The sequence below is a fragment of the Erpetoichthys calabaricus genome, chromosome 7 (assembly GCF_900747795.2).
Source record: "Erpetoichthys calabaricus chromosome 7, fErpCal1.3, whole genome shotgun sequence".
In the NCBI taxonomy this organism is placed as follows: domain Eukaryota; kingdom Metazoa; phylum Chordata; class Cladistia; order Polypteriformes; family Polypteridae; genus Erpetoichthys; species Erpetoichthys calabaricus.
In genome coordinates, this window is record NC_041400.2 from 77,086,883 (window position 1) to 77,110,143 (window position 23,261).

Below are 23,261 nucleotides of genomic sequence, written 5' to 3' on the forward strand. Positions count from 1 at the left end.
CCTGTTTAGTTGAACACAAAGCTGAGATTCTTGCAGGAATTGAAGAAAGACACTCACGAAGATCTTCCTCAACAGCTCTGAGTCTCTCTCTTTTTTTCATCTTTATAGCAGTCATGCTTGAAAAGTCCACCTCACATAGATAGGTTGTGGAGAAAAAGAGCAGAACTCAAATAGTTTTGTTTGCCAGAATGGGAAACTCCTTGGCAGTAGTCAGCCAAAAACTGTTCAAAGGTAGATCAGCAAAGCTCAGTTTTAGACCACGATTTTGTCTCAGTTCAGTTATTTCTTCCTGCTTCTGCAAAGTCATGTCCTTTCCAACTGCATTTGAGCTGTATGGGTTCCTAACCCAGTCAAGGCAATCAGTGGAAAGTGAAGGGAAATAACATGACAACTTCTGCTCAAGACTTTGCAGATGTTTACCTATTGTCTCACACAGTGCAGCACTGTTGACGCCCTGCCATTTCTGGATGTGTGGGAACATGTTAAGGTTCCAGAGCTGCACCTTTGAAAAAAATCCCTTTACTTTATCTGTACTTGTGAGCAGGTTTTCATTTCGGCCTTGCATTCGTGTGTTCAGGTCATTCAGATGTTGAAACATGCTGTATCTGCCAGATATGCCAGTCCTGCACACCACTCGTCACTTGAGAGCAATGTAACGTCATCATACTTCTGATTTGTCAAAAACACTTTATGTTCCTCCTGCAGCTCATACACATGGGCTAAAACTTTGCCACAGGACAGCCACCGGACCTCCGTGTTGAGTAATAACACTTTATGTTGCGCTCCCATTTCCTCACACAGTGATGCGAAAATGCGACTTTTTACAGGTCTCGTCTTCACAAAGTTTATCATACACACAACATCTTCCAGTACAGCAGCTAGGTCTGCCAGCAATGTCTTGGCAACGAGTGTTTCCCGGTGCAGAAAACAATGCGTCGCAATGATATCTGGATGTTGCTCTTTCACTCTGTTTACAGATCCTTTGGTGTGCCTGAGCATGGCAGCTGCTCCATCGGTGCAAACACCTATGCAGTTTTGCCACTTCAGTCCTCCTTGTTCAAGGTACTCCGACACAACTCGAAAAATTTTCTCTCCTGTTGTTCTTTCTGGCAATTCCTTGCAAAACAGAAAGTTTTCTCTGATGATGTCTCCATGTACAAAGCGCACATTTGCCATAAGTTGTGCATGTCCACTGATATTCATAGATTCATCGATTTGCAATGCAAATTTGCCACTAATGCGCAACTTTTCCAAAACTATCTTTTCAATGTCAGTAGAGATGTCTTCAATAAGTCTGGAAATTGTATTATTTGAGAGAGGGACTTGGGCTATTTATTTAACAGCGCCAGGGCCGATCATCTCTTTTAACATAATTTTGCAGGCAGGCAGTATTAATGTCTCTGATACAGTGTGTGGCTGTTTTAATTTAGCGATGAGTTCAGCAACTTGGTAGCTAGCTTTAAGTGCTTTCTCACTTGTCTCGGTGGTTTTCCTCATTAACGCTGTCTGTTTCTCTGTCTGTTCACGCAGTTGAACAAAATAGTCTGTGTTCTTGTTTGGAAGTGATAGGTGTTTTGTCTGGAGATGGCGATTAAGTTTACTTGGAACCATGGCAATGTGTGACAATTTTTCCCCGCACACCAGGCATAGCGGAATTGGCTCGGTTGGTTCCCCAGTATAAGTGAATCCAAAGGCAAGATAACTTTCATTGTATTGTCTTGAGTTCACCTTTTTTGCTTTCTTCTGACCACTACTTATGCTAGGGCCTTCATCTGGGTCGGAATTTTCTCCAAGACCCAGGTCAGATTGACTACTTTTTCTTTTCAAATATTTATCCACCACTATTACCTGCGGCATTGTCTCACTCACAGCATGACTATGTACTTTCATATTTCTTCTTCATCTTCTTCTGTTTTACTGGCGGTTGGCAACCCAATTAATTGGAGCAAGAAGTTGTACTGCCCTCTAGTGACAGCAGAACAAACAGGTAGCCTTAGAGTACCAATCAGGTGAAATTGGACAATCTTCCACGGCACACCTGATGATTTCTCACGGCACACTTATGTGCCGCAGCACAGTGGTTGGGAAACACTGACATAAAGTACACGCTGAAGTATACACAGTACCAAGGTTATTATAGTTAACAAAAACTAAAATCAAAACTGAAACTATTATTAAAAAAACGTTTTCGTAAAATTGAAATAACATACAGTAATTAACAAAGCCGAAATGAAAAACTAAAACTAAATCAAACTATTACAGTAGCTAGAAAGACTAACTGAAATAAAATAATAATATACCGTATATACTCGAATATAAGCCGAGTTTTTCAGCACCCAAAATGTGCTGGAAAACGTCACCCTCAGCTTATATTCGAGTCAGGTTCCGCTGCCCCCACAAACCTGACAGAAAGCTGGAGTGTACAGTACACACACACACACACACACGAGAGAGAGAGACACACACACACACATTCGCGCGAGAGAGAGAGCGTGAGCGAGAGATACCATATTGTTTTTGTTGACCCTCTTCTCCATTTACAGAGCTAGTTTACTGTTTTTCTTTTAAATAAATACTCAAAAACATTAAACCTACTGATGCCTCAATTAATGTACGGTAATTTTATTGGTATTTATTTTGATTATTGAAACTTACCAGTAGCTGCTACATTTCCCACCCTAGGCTTATACTTGAGTCAATAAGTTTTTCCAGTTTTTCTAGTTTTTGTAGGTAAAATTAGGTACCTCTGCTTATATTCGAGTCGGCTTATACTCGAGTATATATGGTACTAAAATATTTTTAGTTTTTATTTTTGAATTAATGCCATTAGTCTTTAACCCTCATAACTTATAACTCTAAAACAGAAAGTAATCCACCACGAGCCACATCCAGAGAACGGCAGCTTGTGACGGAGGGCGGCTGTTCACACAGCACTTGCGGTGACTGAGCAAGCTGAATATGGGAGCGTAAAGTGTGTGAAATAGAAAGCAATTTACTGTGCTGCCTTTCTTTGTATTTACTGTATATCAAGATTTAATACAAACACCAGAAATCAGAATGTGCTGGTCAATAAAAACTTTACCGTATGGACAGAAAAATCACAACTGAGTAATGTTTCAGTGAATTTCTCAGGTCCATGCGTTTTGTTGACAATAATTCACCTGCCACTTCACACAGGAGAAATCCTTTCTGAAAATAAAACAGCACTGATCAAGAGACTGACTAGGTCATCATACAAGATCAGCACATTGTTACTGACCAATCACTTTTGCTTTAAAAAAGTCGTTTTAACTATGAAGCAATATAAACCTTCTAAAATTCCTGAGTTGGCAATGTCTCTACTGAACTACAGGTGGGTAGGTGAAGACAATCTGCCAACTGGTGAAAAACTAAACATACTAATGTGTTTTTGTATTTATTATATATTTATTAATTTATCTTTTTTTAGTTTATATTCACAGCTCAAAATACCTGATATTGTGAAAATAATACAGCAGCAGAATTATGTTTTAAAATATTGGCCCCCCTATTTTTCAATTTTTCTCTCTCTCTCAAAATAGATAGCTGAAATATTTTCTTTTTGTTCTTAATATCAGCTATATCATACATATTATATACCAATGATTTTTTCCTGCCTTACATCCAAACCTGCTGGGGTAGGCTCCAGTTTTCCTGCCATCCTGCTCTGGATAAGCAGGTTTAGATAATATATATATATTGTATATATTGTGCCTGTCCATACATACAACTATTACCTGCTCTTACTCTGCTCATTAAGGGTTTACTGTTCTTAAGTATGGGCTATTCAAGTCTCACTGCCCCTAACCTTGCCTCTAAATGCTTCTTTTTCTTTGTTTCCCTCAATACAGCTAGGCGCTGTTTACACACTGATTCAAGCCTAAGAGCCCTGTTCTTCCAAAGCCCCTGTGATTTTCATGATCACACCTGTCAGAACACAGTAAAATCTATTTTCTGATGTTTGATATCTTTTCAGGCTTGCAGGTGGCAAAATTCTGTCTATAAATTGTATGTGCCTGAGATGGAATCAGTGATCAATATGGCTGTTAGAAAATAAAAAGCCCAATATGGGAGATTTTTTAATGCAATATTGAGGTCATTCATTATAAGCACATTGTCTTAGAGCGAGATATGTTGTGTGGTATAGACATTTAGAGTACAATTCACCTAAATTTTATTACAAATTGGCCTATCCTGGGCAATAAAAGGATAAGAAAAAAGTGCCAACAATCCACACACATTTGTTCAGCACAAATGGCATAGAATTATATTTTAAAATATAATAAAAATGTATAAAATTGGGGGCGGCACGGTGGAGCAGTGGGTAGCGCTGCTGCCTCGCAGTTGGGAGACCTGGGGACCTGGGTTCGCTTCCCAGGTCCTCCCTGCGTGGAGTTTGCATGTTCTCCCCGTGTCTGCGTGGGTTTCCTCCGGGCACTCCGGTTTCCTCCCACAGTCCAAAGACATGCAGGTTAGGTAGATTGGCGATTCTAAATTGGCCCTAGTATGTGCTTGGTGTGTGGGTGTGTTTGTGTGTGTCCTGCGGTGGGTTGGCACCCTGCCTGGGATTGGTTCCTGCCTTGTGCCCTGTGTTGGCTGGGATTGGCTCCAGCAGACCCCCGTGACCCTGTGTTCAGATTCAGCGGGTTGGATAATGGATGGATGGATGTATAAAATTGTTCATATTCAGTATCTGGGCGGCACGGTGGTGCAGTGGTAGTGCTGCTGCCTCGCAGTAACGAGACCTGGGTTCGCTTCCCGGGTCCTCCCTGCGTGGAGTTTGCATGTTCTCCCCGTGTCTGCGTGGGTTTCATCTGGGCGCTCCGGTTTCCTTCCACAGTCCAAAAGACATGCAAGTTAGGTCTATTGGTGATTCTAAATTGGCCCTACTGTGTGCTTGGTGTGTCCTGATGTGGGTTGGCACCCTGCCCGGGATTGGTTCCTGCCTTGTGCCCTGTGTTGGCTGGGATTGGATCCAGCAGACCCCCGTGACCCTGTGTTCGGATTCAGCAGGTTGGAAAATGGATGGATATTCAGTATCTGGTTTTGATTATTCATGTTTTTATCAGACAAACACAAAACGAGATAGTATACCATGTAGTGCAGTAAGCTTCCACTAATATATCCAAATCCAGTAAGTCTACAGTTCTGTCTGATTGTGACACAAAACTAAACTCCATAGTAGCTCTTTAACCAGAGCATCTCTATGTATATAAAATCCAATTTCTGTCTGTCTGTCTGTCTGCCTTTCAACAGAGAACTACTTAATGGATTTAGATCGGGTTTTTTTCTATAATTTGCTTGAACATTCTGATTGATTATGTGACTTCTCTCATTGCATTAAGTATAGTTCACTTGTGGTAGCGATTTATTTGTGTGAATCCGAGACAGAGGCTGCGGGTCGAGGAGACGGGACCTCAGGAGTAGGGTGCTAGGCGGGGCCATCTTCACTCACGTGCCTCCGTTTGAATTGGTCTACCTCTCACCACGTGTTGCAGCATACCTTGCCTCAGCTTAGCTAGCAATATCAGGAGAATCACTAATTGTGATTCCAATGGAGTTAAATAATGGCAAAACATTCTTGCGATCAGCATCATTCACTCCAATAATAAAAAACTTCTTTTTTGTCGGTGTTCAAAGACAAGTAGTTCTCATCTATGCACTCTTTTAACTCACTAACACATCTAAATGAGGACAACATCAGAGAAATGTCATTTGGTCTAAAAGAGAGGTATAACTGGATGTCATCGACTTACGAGTGAAAATTAATGTTATGTTTTCTAATGATAGATCCCATTGAAGCATGTAAAGTGAAAATAGTAAAGGTCCCAGTACTGAACCCTGTGGGACACCACATGTCACTTCTGTGTATAATGATGCAGTATTGTCAGCACATTTCTGTATGCACTGGAATCGATTTGATGAATAAGAACTAAACCAGACAAGGACATTGCCTATGAGCCCAATGTGATTTTCCAGCCTGTGTAGTAAAACAGAAAGTTCATTGGTATCAAAAGTGGTGCTTAAGTCTAACAAAATAATTACAGTGGAATTTCCTTCATTAGAGGGCATCAGAAAATCACGTAGTAGTGCCATTTCTGTAGTATGTCTGGTGCAGAAGCCAGACTGGAATTTCTCAAATAAATTGTGATGTGTAAGGTGAGACTGAAGTTGATTGTAGGCTACTATTTCCAAGTATTTTAGAGAGAGAGGGTCTATAATTATTAAGTATATGTTAGTCTATGTCTGACTTTTTAAGTAATGGTTTGATGACTGACACCTTTAGTGTATCTGGTACTTTACCATGCAATAATGAGCTATTATTATTATTATTATTATCACCTACAACTGAACACCAGAAAAACCAAGGAGCTGGTGGTGGATTTTAGGAGGCCCAGGCCCCTCATTGACCCCGTGATCATCAGAGGTGACTGTGTGCAGAGGGTGCAGACCTATAAATACCTGGGAGTGCAGCTGGATGATAAATTGGACTGGACTGCCAATACTGATGCTCTGTGCAAGAGAGGACAGAGCCGACTATACTTCCTTAGAAGGCTGGCGTCTTTCGACATCTGCAATAACATGCTGCAGATGTTCTATCAGACGGTTGTAGCAAGCACACTCTTCTACGCGGTGGTGTGCTGGGGAGGCAGCATAAAGAAGAGGGATGCCTCACGCCTGGACAAACTGTTGAGGAAGGAAGGCTCTATTGTAGGCACAGAGCTGGACAGTTTGACATCCGTGGTAGAGTGACGGGCACTGAGCAGGCTCCTGTCAATCATGGAGAATCCACTGCATCCCCTAAACAGTATCATCTCCAGACAGAGGAGCAGCTTCAGCGACAGACTGCTGTCACTGTCCTGCTCCACTGACAGACTGAGGAGACCGTTCCTCCCCCACACTATGCGACTATTCAGTTCCACTCAGAGGAGTAAACGTTAACATTATACAAAGTTATTGTCTGTTATACCTGCATTTTTATCACTCTTTAATTTAGTATTGTTTTTTATCAATATGCTGCTGCTGGAGTATGTGAATTTCCCCTTGGGATTAATAAAGTATCTATCTATTGTTTATGTTACTGTCCTGTATGTTGTAATATACCGTATTTTTCGCTCCATAAGACACACTTTTATTTCCCCAAAAGAAGGGTGGAAATGTCTGTGCGTCTTATGGAGCGAATATTGCGTCACAGACCGTGATGTGTATTACCTGACAGAAGTCGACATCCAGGGGTAGAGGGCGACAATCAGCTGTTAATGGCAACAAAACGGTACGTTACGTTACAGGCATCCCCTCTCTGCTTGGAGGAATGTTAGATTCATTGACTCGCCATCTAAATCTTGCGTGTGCATGAGTTACAAAATGTAAACAAATGTAAGCAAGACGGCATTGACATCTCACAAGGGAGCGAAGTGAGTGCAGAAAACAAAATACTCAGCAGACGATGTTTTGCACATTATTGCTGAGTCGGACTGATTTTTCAGAATCTGATTTTGTTGAGAGTGATCACGAGATCGAGCAAGCGACTGAGGAACTGGAATCAGCTGATCGGACACCAGCCGATGCCGCTCCAGCTGAGCGCATTCGCGCAGCCGATGCACCTACGGCAAGGTATGTGTGGGAGGAATACCAAGACTTTGATCCTTGGGAGCCGAACTGGCTACCGGACTTCACAAGACAGCATGGCTTGCTGTTGGACACGACAGATTACCAGCCGCTGGACTACTTCAGGCTGTTCTTTCCTGAGGCTGCCTTTCAGCTACTGTCAGATGAAACAAACAGGTATGCAGAGCAATTTTTTTGAATCGCGGGCTGCACTTGCATCGCATTCTCACTTTGTCAAAGTGGGAACCCACAACAAAAGATGAGATGATGGGCTTTGTGGCATTACAAATATAGATGGGACTAGACTGGCGATATTACACCCAGGCATGAACGCCAGAAGTTTTGGTCCAAACATGCTTTGTCCCCTGGTGGCTTTGGACAGGTTGTGCCGCGTGATGATAGGTACATGCTCCTGCAAAGTGATAGTGAGCAGGTGAGCTTCATAAATTCTGACACTAGTGATGAGGAGTTCTTGAGGTTTCCAGAAAACTAGAAGAGTGCTTGAACCTTAAAGTCTCTCCTCATTTGTTAATGGCAGTGATGATGGTTCTTAATACCACTGTTGACTTTACATGGTTGAAATATTCTGCTATATTTTATTAAATATATTAGTACACCATTTGTTTCAGAATATTTTTTCCTGTTCTCCTCCTCTAAACCTAGATGTGTCTAATGGTCAGGTGCGTCTCAAGGAGCGAAAAATACGGTAATAATACAGGATGTAGGGTAATATATTCATATACTCTACCAAGGGACCAAAATTACATGACCCTGATGTGGGAATAAGGTTAAAAAATAAATAGATGCTCTGGTATTAAACTTCTTCTATCTATATATATAAAATTCTTTTTGTGTTTGAAACGGAAATGACGTATGACCACGGGTAACGGAAATTACGTATGACCACAGAACATATTATAATATAGGAACTTATTATTTGTGTGAGAGTTATTTTATTGATATTGAAAAGAAGAAAAAGACTGTTTAAATAAGGAGCTGGGAAGGTGAATGTAAAGAAGAAGCCAGCGGTAAAGCAAGTGAGACTCCGTAATAAGGGCGGTTGGGTGCACGGAGAAGGAGTGCCGGGTAATCTCGAAGGACCTTCGGAGCACACGGTTTTACTTTGCTTTTATGGTGCGGGCGTCGGCCATGGATGGACGCTAACGTCGAGACACCCGGGTGAGATGGACTTCTTCCTTCAACAAAGGAACCGTCGCCAGGCCGGTGAGATCACTTCTTTTACATTTAAATTCAGTATACGAGTCAGCGGAACGTATCTGATTTGATCACTGGATTCATTGCTATTTGTGTGAGAGTTATTTTACTGATATTGAAAAGAAGAAAAAAGACTGTTTAAATAAGGAGCTGGGAAGGTGAATGTAAAGAAGAAGCCAGCGGTAAAGCAAGTGAGACTCCGTAATAAGGATGGTTGGGTGCATGGAGAAGGAGTGCCGGCTAACCTCGAAGGACCTTCGGAGCACATGGCTTTACTTTGCTTTTATGGTGCTTTACTTTGCTTTTATGGTGCGGGCGTCGGCCATGGACAGACGCTAACGTCGAGACACCCGGGTGAGACGGACTTCTTCCTTCAACAAAGGAATCATCACTTGGCATGTGAGATCGCTTCTTTTATATTTAAATTCAGTTTACGAGTCAGCAGAACGTATCTGACTTGATCAAAGGATTCATTGCAGATTTCCCAGGCCATGTAAATATAGAGTTTAAAACACAGATGATATAAAAGAGACTGGGGAACGTGTGGGGATTGTGTGTGTGTCTAATTTATATTTGTATATAGATGTAATATAGGTTTAAGTACTGTGAATATATTTGTGCTGTTTGTAAATAGGGTAATTTTCCATTTCTTTTCCTTGCTTGCTTTCTTTCTTTGCTGTTTCGCCATTTTCTGGGGAGTATATTATAGAGTGTTTAAGGGGGTGGCATATTAATTAGGGTTTGTGTAGTTATTATAGATTTGACAAGGATTTAAAGGGTGTTTATTGTTTTGTTTGATTTATAATATATTTTTTTTGATTGTTTAAAGAATTATTGGGGAGATTATTTCCTTTGTATAAATTCATAAAAGACAATTTCAGATGAGGATATCAAATTGGGGCTAAGGTTCGGTTGGGTTCCATACTTAATAGAATTAATTTTCCTAAGAGTAGGAGATTTTTGTGTGTGCTGGGCTCCTCATTCGACTTAAGAGGAACGCACTACACCTTGATAGTAAAAGAGATGAAAAAAACAGCTTTGCGTCTTTCTACTTTTTAACTGCGCCGAGCTGTAAACAATGTGAAGACGAGACCGCCTTCAGCGGGGTGGGGTCGTAAGAACAAAGTGGACGCTGGGAGGCGCGGAATGTCGGGCTTTTCCTCCTGGTCAACAGCTTCGCAGTTTCGGGCAGCGTCCTCTCTTCTCGCAGTGTTTCTCACACTTCAAGTGCCCCATCGGCTCCTGGGACAGTGGAAATCTTTGCGAATAAGTGTAATCGGCGCTATCGAAGCAGAACTCTCTTGATAAATTGCTGTGCACGGCTACTTACTGTCCCTTAAGATGAATTCGGGTCACTAAAACCCTGCAACATTCAAGGTTGCTTTTGTGATGAATTCTTTTAAGAAAATGGAGGGTTTACATCTAAAAAGATGTACCGACCTCTTCATGTTAAGTTAAGCACGGAAAGGCAGTGTTCACATTTCTCAGAATAATTTTTCGCTTAAATCACAGGCACATAGTGCAAGGTTGTCAAGCAGGTAGTTTGCCCAAAACCACTGCAGTAGTACTCAATGTATCTTTACTTCTTAAATGTTAATGTTTTACTGTTTAATAATTTATACGCTTCTTCTATCTTCTTCAAATTCTTTTATCAAAATGTTTTACTACTTAAAAATTAATATTTAGGGCGGCACGGTGGCGCAGTGGGTAGCGCTGCTGCCTCGCAGTTGGGAGATCTGGGGACCTGGGTTCGATTCCCGGGTCCTCCCTGCGTGGAGTTTGCATGTTCTCCCCGTGTCTGCGTGGGTTTCCTCCGGGCGCTCCGGTTTCCTCCCACAGTCCAAAGACATGCAGGTTAGGTGGATTGGCGATTCTAAATTGGCCCTAGTGTGTGCTTGGTGTGTGGGTGTGTTTGTGTGTGTCCTGCGGTGGCTTGGCACCCTGCCCAGGATTGTTTCCTGCCTTGTGCCCTGTGTTGGCTGGGATTGGCTCCGGCAGACCCCCGTGACCCTGTGTTCGGATTCAGCGGGTTGGGAAATGGATGGATGAATTAATATTTATATAATTTCTTTTTATTGTAAATGCTCTTTATTTGTTCAAAAATAACATTGGTAATTAACAAACTTATTTTATAAATACTACATTTTAATTTTTTTCCCTTGCACTCAGTGAGCGAAGCCACTGGGTAATCAGCTAGTTATAAATAAAATCAACATGATCATCCCTTAATTTAAAATTGATAACCAGATTATTGCTATTGTTATACCTGTAGTACTGGTAAATCCATTTTTCTTATTGTCCAGATATCACAGAATGATATTTTCCCAATAAAAACAGCTGAAGAACATGTATTGGTATATAATTTTATCATGTTAGTGGTGAAAGTCAGTGCTTAGAAACTGAAATTAAACTGTATACTGGTTGATGGTTTAAATGTATATACTCCCTTGTGCTATGCATATTTATACAAATTTTACTAATTGTTTGCACTAGATTTACCTCTTTCTGAGTGAGTGTGGTAGGAATGTCTCGTATTCTGGCAGGATACTCCATGCAATTTTTTTCAAATAACTGGATTACGTAGCTTTGAAATAGTATGATGATTGTCCTATATTGATTTAGCCAAATATCTGATTCAATCTGGTATAGCAACAACAGCAATTTCCATATTCTACAAACTGATCAATGGTGAATTGACTTGCTCTATATTTAAAATTTGTATGAACAGACTATCAACATGTTTATTAAGACTACTTGCATTACTGTTTTTAATTTGAATCGTGTTATTTGAAAAATCTTACTTTATGAGCAAATAAAGTTAAATAACTTAATACAATTTCCATGTCCACAAATTGAAATTGCAGATTTTCTTCCATATTTATGAGTCTTATGTGACAGCAAGACAGTAGGGAATGTGTAATATAATTTATTTAATAAAGAGTAAAACTTTAAAGATATATATTCTACTTGACCTTTGCACTAATTTTTAAATACATGGCCACATTATGAAGATAAAACATCTTAAGAAAAATGTTGACTAAAGGGAGCTGGACTACTGTATGTACTGTAGCTATGGTAAGAAGCAAGTGCAAACATCAGCTCCACAAAAGGCCAATAGTCTGTCTGCCTGTGAGACACTTTCATTCAGTGCTCATATTTATGGACATAAATTCAGCACTGCCTTGTTAGACTACACTCAATACATTTTAAACTCGGTTCACTCCCTGTCCTTGAACAGAAGACCAGGAATGACACATGCTGAACAACATGGCTGCTGTTCATCAAGGAAGACAGCTCAACTCCACCCACTCGCAATCACTCACAAGGACACATGTACCCTTTTAAACCTTGTCACAGGAGTCTCTTGGCCCCAAACTGGGCATTCTAAATTTTATAAGCAATGGCATTTTCCAAGTCCTAGCTTGCAAAAGTTACCTAGTAACCTTAAAAAAAAAATAAGTTCATTGTGCACACTATAGCAGCTGTACAGAGATCTTTGAATGCCTGTTCACATTCAGGAAATCATGTGTTAATGCTCCAAACAGCTCCAAGGATAACTAAAGCACATTTTTATAGGTCTGAGCAGCTCTTGTAGTAATACTCCTAGGAAAAGTACTTGCCCCCGTGACCGTGAAAAAAACAGGTCAGAAAATAGATGAAATGATGATTCTGCATGAAAGGTACATGCTTCCAAAAGCAATATCAATATACATACAGTAATCAGCTAGTGTCTTTCAGCAGACCTCCTACAACTGAAAAAATAATTTGTGAGTATGAATGAACCGTTTAACTACATCTGAATAAGGTAACAGCTCCACAAGGCTGTAACGTGCTCAACTTAGTGAATCTGGCATTTATCCAAGTTATAATTTCAGTTCTCCATGTATACATGAAATACTGAAAATCTCTGTGAGCAGACTATGAAAGCTGCAGAGCATTCTGTAAAAGTCAAGAATATTGCTGCAGTTACACAAGTTCTGGCCCTGCTCTTTCCCCAAATTGATACCAGTATTTGTTCCTGCTTGTCTTTTCTGAAGTACCCATTACACCATACTTAAATGGGAGGATAAATTAAAAAATATTCTCAAATAAATTATCAGTTACTTGTGTTACCTGCTAGTGGGGAAGATTCACTAAGGCTCTGTAGAATTAAATTTAATTGATTGAAGCCCCCTGACATGACTAAGAAATGCAAACCTCACTTCCATATGAATCTCCTTTATATGATATATTAATCTGGCTCTTCGAAGAAACTGAGTTTATACTGTAGATACAAAGCAATGGCTTGAATGTATTATGTAAATTGTTTGTTGTACATTTACAAGCTAATTAAAAGTGCTCAAACACTGAATAAAAAAAAACAAAACATACATCCTAAAAGAATTAGTTCTCACACTGATGAATGCCTTGATGTGACAAACTTATGTCAAAAGGGAGATAGTCGCTGGACTGGAAAGCAATGCATGACCAAATCAGACCCATTGTTGCAGCTGGCAATCCACTCTCTATGGGGATGTGTGGGGACCTCATTTCCTCCTACACAAGTGGCACAATGTTAACAGTATGCTAATGAAGCCAAAACACAATCTCCTTAGCACTGCAGATCTGCACGCCAAATAAACATTTGAAGATCGTCTCAGCACTAATCTACACATTTTGTTTTTACTAAAATAGACAAAATAATTTTGTCAATAGAAAATCTTGTTTTAGGCATCCAGAGTATGACACAGTATCTCATATTTTTTGTACAAAAGATCTTTTGTTTACAAATGGCAACATGCAAACACTCAATGATGCTAATAGTAACTTTCACAGAATATTCAGAACACCTCAATTCAAAAGATATTCCATGTATTAACACAAGAAAGAAATAATTTAATTACTTTGTAAATCAATACACAATTCACATAGAAACATTTAAGTTATATAACATCACTATTGATTCATAAGTGACAAGTGAACGACAATAAGAGATTAGAGGCATATAATAATTTGAAAAAAACGCCAAAGACCAATCACTTTATTGTATGTGACATTGAGATTGTTTGCACGTAACACTTTGTGGCCTACTTTTTGGTCAATAAGTAACACTGTTTAAAAATGTGCATGCAATTGTTGCTTGAATCCAATTTGTTTTTTGTTGTTTTTTTAGAGTGTGTGTGTTCCAGTATACACTGATGAATGCTGTTTACTCGTGCTAAGATGGAAAGGAATACACTAAAATCAACATATTGCAGAAAGAAAATCCAACTTTCATGGTGTGAGCTTACAAACTTGGACTATTTGAAGACCTTTTAGAGGAAGATCATGTTCCTCATGTTTTATTCTTAGTTAAAACTCCCAAATATTTATTCCACCTTGCAATTTTGTCACATACATTGTACAGGGCAAAATAATCTACGATCAATGCAACATACTGAAAAGACAAACCATCATAGTGTTACGTTCAAAGTATACAGATGAACACATTAGAATTATATCCCTTTTAATAAAATAATATACCCTTGCATCTCTCCAAACTCCAAAATAAAACCTCCAAAATCAAAGAATAATTTATTTAAACCAAAACACATCTGAAAAACTGTTAGTTGCAGAGTTACAAAGGAAACAAAGTATGTTGCACCATTAGGCCTTAAGTTCCAGTGTAGATCTTTGTCTGGCTACTTTGTTGGGTAACTTTCCCCACTTCTCCACTTTTCATATACTATCAAACACTCTGACATCTTACTCCCATCTCTCTTTCTTGTTACAGTAGGTCTCTTTTCTCTCTAAGTCTCCTTTCTTCACCTTGCACGCCTCTAGATTCAATATGCTTTGGCAGTGAGAACCATTAAAACTCATCTGAGGGATACTTCCAGGCCATTAGGCTTCCGCTATCATGAAGACAACTCACCAGTACCTTCAATTTCCTTGGATATGTGAGGAAATCTTGGATGTGTCCACATGTGCTCATTACTATAGGTGCACAGTGAACTCCATCCTCACTGGCTGCAAAACATCCATAAATTACATCTCCTCAGCTCAGAAGAGTGTTGAAGTAATCCCAGAATACTACTGGAACACGGCTCATTTCTGATCAAAACATACATAGTATGGTTATCTGGCACTGTTACCCACTCCCAAATGCCACCCTTTGTTTTATCAAACCATACAAGTGAGGTTGGAGAGCATGCAGGACGATTAAAAATCACACCACAATATGTAGAGGCAGTTTTTTAACCTTGGGTCATAGGCCTACTCAAGAACTTATTATACTGACAGCTGCATGAGCATACAGTACCTGATAGGCCTTCTGTATATCTATTATTAGATGTTGCATTTAATATGTAGAATTGTATACACTATCTTAGTTGTGTTCATTGTTTGTTTTTAGTATTATTCTACTGTCACTAATATTTGTGTGACATGCAAGTAAACTTGAACTGGTATAGAATCACTTCTAAGATGAAGGCTGACCCTGTACTAATACCAGGACAGAGCTTCTTGAACCTGGTGTCTTTATTCAATAGAAAGGTTTCATTGGATAAACCTGCTAGTCTTCCATTGCCTCATTTCTTCTCTGATTACCATATAGAAACCAGTTACAAGACACTCACAGAAGATGCAAAACTTACTGTCCTCTGCTGGGAGGGTACTAGTCCTGTGCCACCCTGCTGGCATATTTGTTTCTGTTTTCCTTTGTCAACAGCAAAGCAAACTATTATTTTAGTCTACAAAATTAAATGTCAGCAAGTACAACAGCGTTAAAACAGTGAAGATGTTGAACAAATTTATATTAGTATCTTAAAAGTTAATGACCAGACCAAAAATGTCAGCACCAAATTATTTGGGACATAGCTCAAATTATTACAATTTCTGGGTCCAATTATGATGAATGTAGCTTGAAGCAGACAGGTGAATCTATTATGAAAATGTCCAGAGATGTACAAGTCCATTTGTAAAGAAGAAATACATCTAATCTAGTGTCAATGAAAGTAGCATGAAAAGTGGTGATGTAAACAATTCATAACAAAAAAAGAAGCTATAAAAAATCCCCAATTTACTGTACAGAATAGCTGGGAAACACATATTTGCAGTTATCTTAAGTGAAAGATATAAAAGACAGACGGGTTGTTTATGGGACTTATTTTTTTTGATTTTATTTATTTTAATAACAAATAACATTCCATACAAATAATTTTACAAGACTTAAGGTTTATGGGACATTTCAATGACAGTAATCACCCGGGCCAGTTATATGTGAGTAAATCATACTAATATATGGTGTACCCAATTACTGTATGTTTGCTCTTAAGAGTTGAAACGTTCATTTTTCTTGTAATTTCTTTTTCAGTCACACTCTGCTATTTATAGTATTTTCGGAGTATATGGAAAGGGTGTGGATATTAAGTAATTAACTCATCTGGATATATGAATTATGTACAGTGAATTAGTCATGAACACATTACCTAAGAAATAATTATGCTTTTGGTCTACAATGTTTAACATTTGACGTATAGATAAAACGCAACAGACAGCAACATTAGCCATCCAGTACATGCTAGCCTGTGACAGCATAAAGTATTGGGGAAGAAGAAGTAAAAAACAAAAAAAAAATCAATACCTTTCTCTGTCACCTAACACTAACTGCTCAGAAGACACAGGGAAAAACAATAAAAATGGGGTTGAGAATTCTGTCATGTCCCAGAGCATGTCAAGATGGTGCTAGAAGTGCAGAAGATGGGACATAGAGACACCTGAAGCTAAATAAGCTTTAAGCCACCATGGGAGATCAATAAAAGACCCAACATCTCTGTGTTTCATCCCTCGTCCCAAGAGTATAAAGTACAAGTGTAACAGAAATAGTTTGCCTATTTTCATGTAAGAGACAATAATTCTGCTGCTTCAAGCATCCCATCAGGGAAGAGCCCATCTTACAAGTCAAAGAGGTCACAAATCTGTTATAATGGCTTGAAATAAGCAAGTATTCATGTCTAGTTAAAATAATTAATTTGGGTCTTTTCTCTTGGTTTACCAAGCAAAGCTTATCAGTCAAAACACTGTGTTTTTTTTTATAATTTGCCAATGCCGTCATATTTTACCATTTCAAAATTAAATTAAACTGTCCTGACAGGTGTGTAGTTGACAAACCAACTGCTTTCTAAATTATCATTAGTAATGGAAGATCCTTTTCACAATGTCTTCATAAAAATCAAGGTTAGATTCACCTTTCTAATTAAAGTAACGCTGTAAGTTTTATGGGTAAATGGTGAATATGTCCATTGTTAAAAGAATATGAACTGCTAAAGATATAAATTATAGCAATCAAAAGCAGACTGAAAATAAAAGTAATTGTCTAGTCAGGAGTTAAAAGGGCTGCTACTTACCTCAAATTTGGTCCCAATTGCAAATTTCAAACAGCTAATGTGAAAAAGAGGAAAGAAACCACCAGCTTTCAAATACAAAGAGTTTTTTCTACTGTTGTTCTACTCTGGCAGAGAGGTATGGGCATTCTTCATAATACTTAGATTAGGTTTCTCAGAATTAAATGAAATAAACTGTCCTTTCTCCTTTAACTGGATCACACGTCAGGCCCCGGTCTGTTCTGTTTTGTAATTTAACTGCATTTGACAAAATTGTATCAGCAGAAGGCCATATAAATGCCAACAGTTTGACTTAGGAAAAAAAACTGTTTAAACTAAGACACTGGAGAACTACGTGGGATTTTTTAAGGTTTCTGCTGTTAAAGGTAGATTCAATGCTTGTTTTATACATCTGAAGACATATATTGAAGTGCTCTTAAATGAGCATTTCCTCCAAAAAATAAAAACAGATGCATTTAGAGGTATGCATTTTTTGAAAGGGGTGAGAGAAAGCTTAGAGCTAATAAAAAGGAAAATTGACATTTTCCAGGGGCAAACAGAACTCTCTAAAAAGTTGTTCTCAGTTCACTGAAACAAAGTTTTGACATTCATGCAACACTAATCCCTTTGCCACTTCATACTGTCTTCCATATAGTGACTTTTATAGTCAGAATTATGTTAATGACAACAGACATACTTGAGCTAACTAAAAGATGAGTTTATGCATTGAAAGCCATGTGCTCAGTGAATCTAAACCACTATATTTGAGTTTAGTTCATTAGACACACTGCTTGCATAAGGGCTGATTAGTCCCTGTAGCACCTGTCTTTCACCTTGCAAGGAGCTATATGAAGGGAAAATTGAATAACCATTGTATTATGTTGGCTTCTTTGCCTAAAAAGATCATCGTAAATGAATACTAGAATGCATTCAGTGTATCATGGTCTTCCTAAACAGCTAAGAGAGGAAACAGGAATGAGAAGCCACTAACAACAAACAGGCCCAGTGCATTTCTGCCAATGACAGCTGACTAAATGGCAGACACATCACATTTCAGACTTTATTCTTTAATGAATTTTGCAATGGAGCAGGTGGAACAATATCCTCAGGGCTCCAGCATTTAATTCGTTTTGCACTTAAAATGCAATAAGCTGAAAAGAAGCAGCCTGAATTGCAATTTTAAATGTAACAGTCCCTAGCCTAAAATATTATTCTACATCTGCCGTAACTGCACACTGCCCATTGTATGGCACACTCATCTTAATTAGCCACATGCAAAATATTTACCTATAGAGTAATGTTTCATACAACATCACATTGTGCAAAGATGAAGCCTGATGTATTCCTTTATGAGCAGATCATTACAGTAGCTTTCTCTTTTCACCTGATGGTTGTGGGGTTTTGAATGTCAACTTATGCAGTGCATGGACAGTTTCAGTCTGACCATAGGGGATACAGCATACGTAACATGCAATAAACAGTAAGCATAAAGGAATGTCAATACTTGATGTTAGTACACAGATGGGTGTAGAAGAAGGACTGGTTATTAATGAGCCATGCTCGCTGTAGGAAGGAGTTCCCACACACAGCCTTTGAACTCCAGGGCCATTTGCAAATCAAAGCTTATTAAACCTGGAATCTGGAAAAATAAATTTAAGTCTGTAAAAGGGTAACTTTGCGTCCAGGCTGGTATCTCTGCCCTTGCAGGCAGTCTGCGCTTCAAGCTTCTCTGACAGTGATGTGTAGGCTAGCAGGATAAGACACAGTAGCTTGTCAAAGCATTGCTAAAGTCTCTGTCAATGTCTGATAAAAAGCTCTTCCAGGTATCAAGTACTGACTGCTATGCCCCAGAGTCCTTCAGAGCAGTAGTGAGGTCTCTTAGGGTCAAACTGAGATTTGGAACAATCTAGCAGGGCTGTTCAGCATATCACTGAAGAAACAAGAAAATCTCCTGATGGACCAAGGAATCTCACATACACATAGACGCCAGAGAAAAATACTTGAGCACAAAGTAATATGTCACTGAAGGATATACTAACAAAAGCCTGTAGAAGTGCAGTTTAGGTCTACAGAGCCAAAGAGATACTACAGAAGCATAATTTCTGTCCCAAGAAAACCACCAAGGATATCAATGTGCCTTATCATAACACTAAAAATAATATCAGCAGAGTCCTATTCTCTAATGGAAGGCAAAGCAGCTGCTACTGAATATAATTAAACATTGCCTTTTCGTCTATTTAGTTAAAACACTACCCTCAATTAGCTACAAACAGAAAACATCAAAAGGCAGGCAATGAGCAGACCCACACCACTGGCTTGCCAGAACTAAGTTACATTAGTCACACATACAACAGATAAAGCACCCTCCTAATATATAAGTGCTTGCATTCATTAAAGCTCTGTTAACAATGTGCAGGAGACTGTAACTTTTTCCCTGCCCGCAAAACAGTCTACACATTATGCCTATCAATACACTTACAGTGGTGTGAAAAACTATTTGCCCCCTTCCTGATTTCTTATTCTTTTGCATGTTTGTCACACAAAATGTTTCTGATCATCAAACACATTTAACCATTAGTCAAATATAACACAAGTAAACACAAAATGCAGTTTTTAAATGATGGTGTTTATTATTTAGGGAGAAAAAAAATCCAAACCTACATGACCCTGTGTGAAAAAGTAATTGCCCCCTTGTTAAAAAATAACCTAACTGTGGTGTATCACACCTGAGTTCAATTTCCGTAGCCACCCCCAGGCCTGATTACTGCCACACCTGTTTCAGTCAAGAAATCACTTAAATAGGAGCTGCCTGACACAGAGAAGAAGACCAAAAGCACCTCAAAAGCTAGACATCATGCCAAGATTCAAAGAAATTCAGGAACAAATGAGAACAGAAGTAATTGAGATCTATCAGTCTGGTAAAGGTTATAAAGCCATTTCTAAAGCTTTGGGACTCCAGCGAACCACAGTGAGAGCCATTATCCACAAATGGCAAAAACATGGAACAGTGGTGAACCTTCCCACCAAAATTACCCCAAGAGCGCAGAGACGACTCATCCGAGAGGTCACAAAAGACCCCAGGACAACGTCTAAAGAACTGCAGGCCTCACTTGCCTCAATTAAGGTCAGTGTTCACGACTCCACCATAAGAAAGAGACTGGACAAAAACGGCCTGCATGGCAGATGTCCAAGACGCAAACCACTGTTAAGCAAAAAGAACATTAGGGCTCGTCTCAATTTTGCTAAGAAACATCTCAATGATTGCCAAGACTTTTGGGAAAATACCTTGTGGACTGATGAGACAAAAGTTGAACTTTTTGGAAGGCAAGTGTCCCGTTACATCTGGCGTAAAAGGAACACAGCATTTCAGAAAAAGAACATCATACCAACAGTAAAATATGGTGGTGGTAGTGTGATGGTCTGAGGTTGTTTTGCTGCTTCAGGACCTGGAAGGCTTGCTGTGATAGATGGAACCATGAATTCTACTGTCTACCAAAAAATCCTGAAGGAGAATGTCCGGCCATATGTTCGTCAACTCAAGCTGAAGCGATCTTGGGTGCTGCAACAGGACAATGACCCAAAACGCACCAGCAAATCCACCTCTGAATGGCTGAAGAAAAACAAAATGAAGACTTTGGAGTGGCCTAGTCAAAGTCCTGACCTGAATCCAATTGAGATGCTATGGCATGACCTTAAAAAGGTGGTTCATGCTAGAAAACCCTCAAATAAAGCTGAATTACAACAATTTTGCAAAGATGAGTGGGCCAAAATTCCTCCAGAGCGCTGTAAAAGACTCATTGCAAGTTATCGCAAACGCTTGATTGCAGTTATTGCTGCTAAGGGTGGCCCAACCAGTTATTAGGTTCAGGGGGCAATTACTTTTTCACACAGGGCCATGTAGGTTTGGATTTTTTTTTCTCCCTAAATAATAAAAAAACACCATTTACAAACTGCATTTTGTGTTTACTTGTGTTATATTTGACTAATGGTTAAATGTGTTTGATGATCAGAAACATTTTGTGTGACAAACATGCAAAAGAATAAGAAATCAGGAAGGGGGCAAATAGTTTTTCACACCACTGTATTTAGCATAACATGTATGTAAAATTCCAAAATACTAAAACGTTATTTAAAGCAAGAACTGACAACTTGTATATCTACCTTATACATAATCATAGTAAAATGTAAAAGTAGACAGGACAGCTCCATCTGAGTAGCACTCCCCACCCCACCCATAGTAGGGTCCCTTCAACAGTCACTTAACTCAGGACCCACAGGCACAAGCACACCTTGTTGCAACATACATGTTAACTTTAGTGAGCAGGACAAGGCATCCTATTGCATGAACATACGGTCCACATCTTGGCAAACTGAAAGAAAACATTTTGCCTAATCTTTACTTGAACGTGCGCGGCCATACAAATTGTTTGACATAATAAGCAAACCTTGCCAATGATAGATAGATAGATAGATAGATAGATAGATAGATAGATAGATAGATAGATAGATATGCGAGGTGACAGCGCCGTAGGTAAAGTGCGCGCCACCAGGTGCTCAATTGCGCACCACTACCGTCTGCTCTCCGGTAACTCACCTTTGTGCATGCCGGTGAACCTGTCCTTCAGTACTGTCAGCTCGTAGATCTTACCGAATTCCTCAAAGAGCGGCTTCAGATCCTTTTCTTCTAGGTTACGGGGAATCTGCCCAATGAACAGCTTGATGGCATCATGGTCCTTCATTGGTATGGTTGCCGGATTCCCTGGACTGTGGCTTAATCCGTTCATGTGCCCGTTGGTGCTGGCACTGTTGTGAGTTATATTCAGGCTCGGGGTATCAGACTGCCCATTCGTCAACGTTGCCATATTACCCTGGTTAAGTGTAAAGACTGCAGGCGTCAAATTTGGCACTCGGTCGCCTAGATATTTATAGCGCTCGTCCTACTCAATGTACACATATACAGTAAAGGTATCAAAAAATGCGTGTCAGTGTCTACGGGAGAGACCGAGAATGATAGAGAGAGGAGGGGGAGAAAAAAACAGATATGTGCGCACCGATTTTTACCTCCGCGCCCGTCGCTCCTCGCCAGGGATTTTATTTTTGAATTGAAGAGCCTGCAAGAATGTCCTTTCGGTTTAAACATACTGGGGCGGTTCACCTCTCCAGCAGACTGGGGGAGTCGGGCAGCGAAAAGAAATCTCTCGCTCCCCCTCTGCCGGTCAGCCGGGGAATGGTATGCTCCACACAGTAGGCAGAAGAGGGCCTGCACGCTTTTGTTTTGGGGGATTTATTCTCTCATTCCTCCTGGCACAGGGGCGTAAAGTGTCATGATTGACAGAGCCGGTGTTCAACGGTATAGGGGCATAGGTGAAAACGCAAAGACTGCTAGTATTAAGAAATGGTGCATGTGGGAAAACGAAAAACAAAGTTCGGGAAATAATAATAATGGATTTTTTTCAAGGAAGATGATTTACAGACGATACGCGATGCCCAACTTTGCCCTGTAGCGAATAAATCGTTTCTTATAAATACATGTTTAGATTTTACCCGTTGTTGCATATATATCATTTCTCTTGAATTAGTTTTAGTAATACTGAACATGAATACAGTCAGTCAGTCATTATCCAACATGAATACAAACATTGTCAAATTTACCATGACTTAAAATCTACACTTACTGATAAAAAAAACACAATGCAATCCTATTCCATTACCCAATTTGGATTAGTTGTTATATAAGCGGTGCAATTAATGTATTTCTACTGCCATTTGTGGAAAATACTGTTACTGAATAGGAAAATACAAATATGATAATAAGATGTTCATTTCTTTAATTCGTTTAAGTAGTATTAACAGCACGATGCCGATATGTATAGCGTTGTATTTTATAAACAGCTCAAAATGTCTGAAAGCATCGAATGTGTATTCAGTATTCGTAAATGTTTTTCTAAAAAATATTTTTAATGACTTCGAGACATTCGCGGACACGAATCCTTCACAGATGCTATAATAAAAACTGCTCACAACGTAGACGAACCTACTTTAAGGCGCTCCATCGGGAAGAATTTCTCAAAGTAAGGG

At 39.4% G+C, this 23,261-nt stretch overlaps 1 protein-coding gene across 19 annotated transcripts in view; it reads right to left on the reverse strand.

Annotated features, from left to right (window-relative positions):
- Positions 1-22,363, reverse strand: part of celf4 (CUGBP, Elav-like family member 4) — a 1,311,271-nt gene extending 1,288,908 nt beyond the window's left edge. For 10 of the 19 annotated variants that reach the window (XM_051930120.1, XM_051930118.1, XM_051930116.1 and 7 more), the window contains exon 1: positions 21,778-22,360. In XM_051930120.1, the coding sequence (XP_051786080.1) occupies positions 21,778-22,045 (268 nt within the window). In that variant the 5' untranslated portion in view covers positions 22,046-22,360. Of the gene's footprint in view, positions 1-21,777 lie in introns of all 19 variants that reach the window. The other 9 variants (XM_051930108.1, XM_051930103.1, XM_051930106.1 and 6 more) reach the window with 3 other exon arrangements.
- Positions 22,364-23,261: the final 898 nt, after the last annotated feature.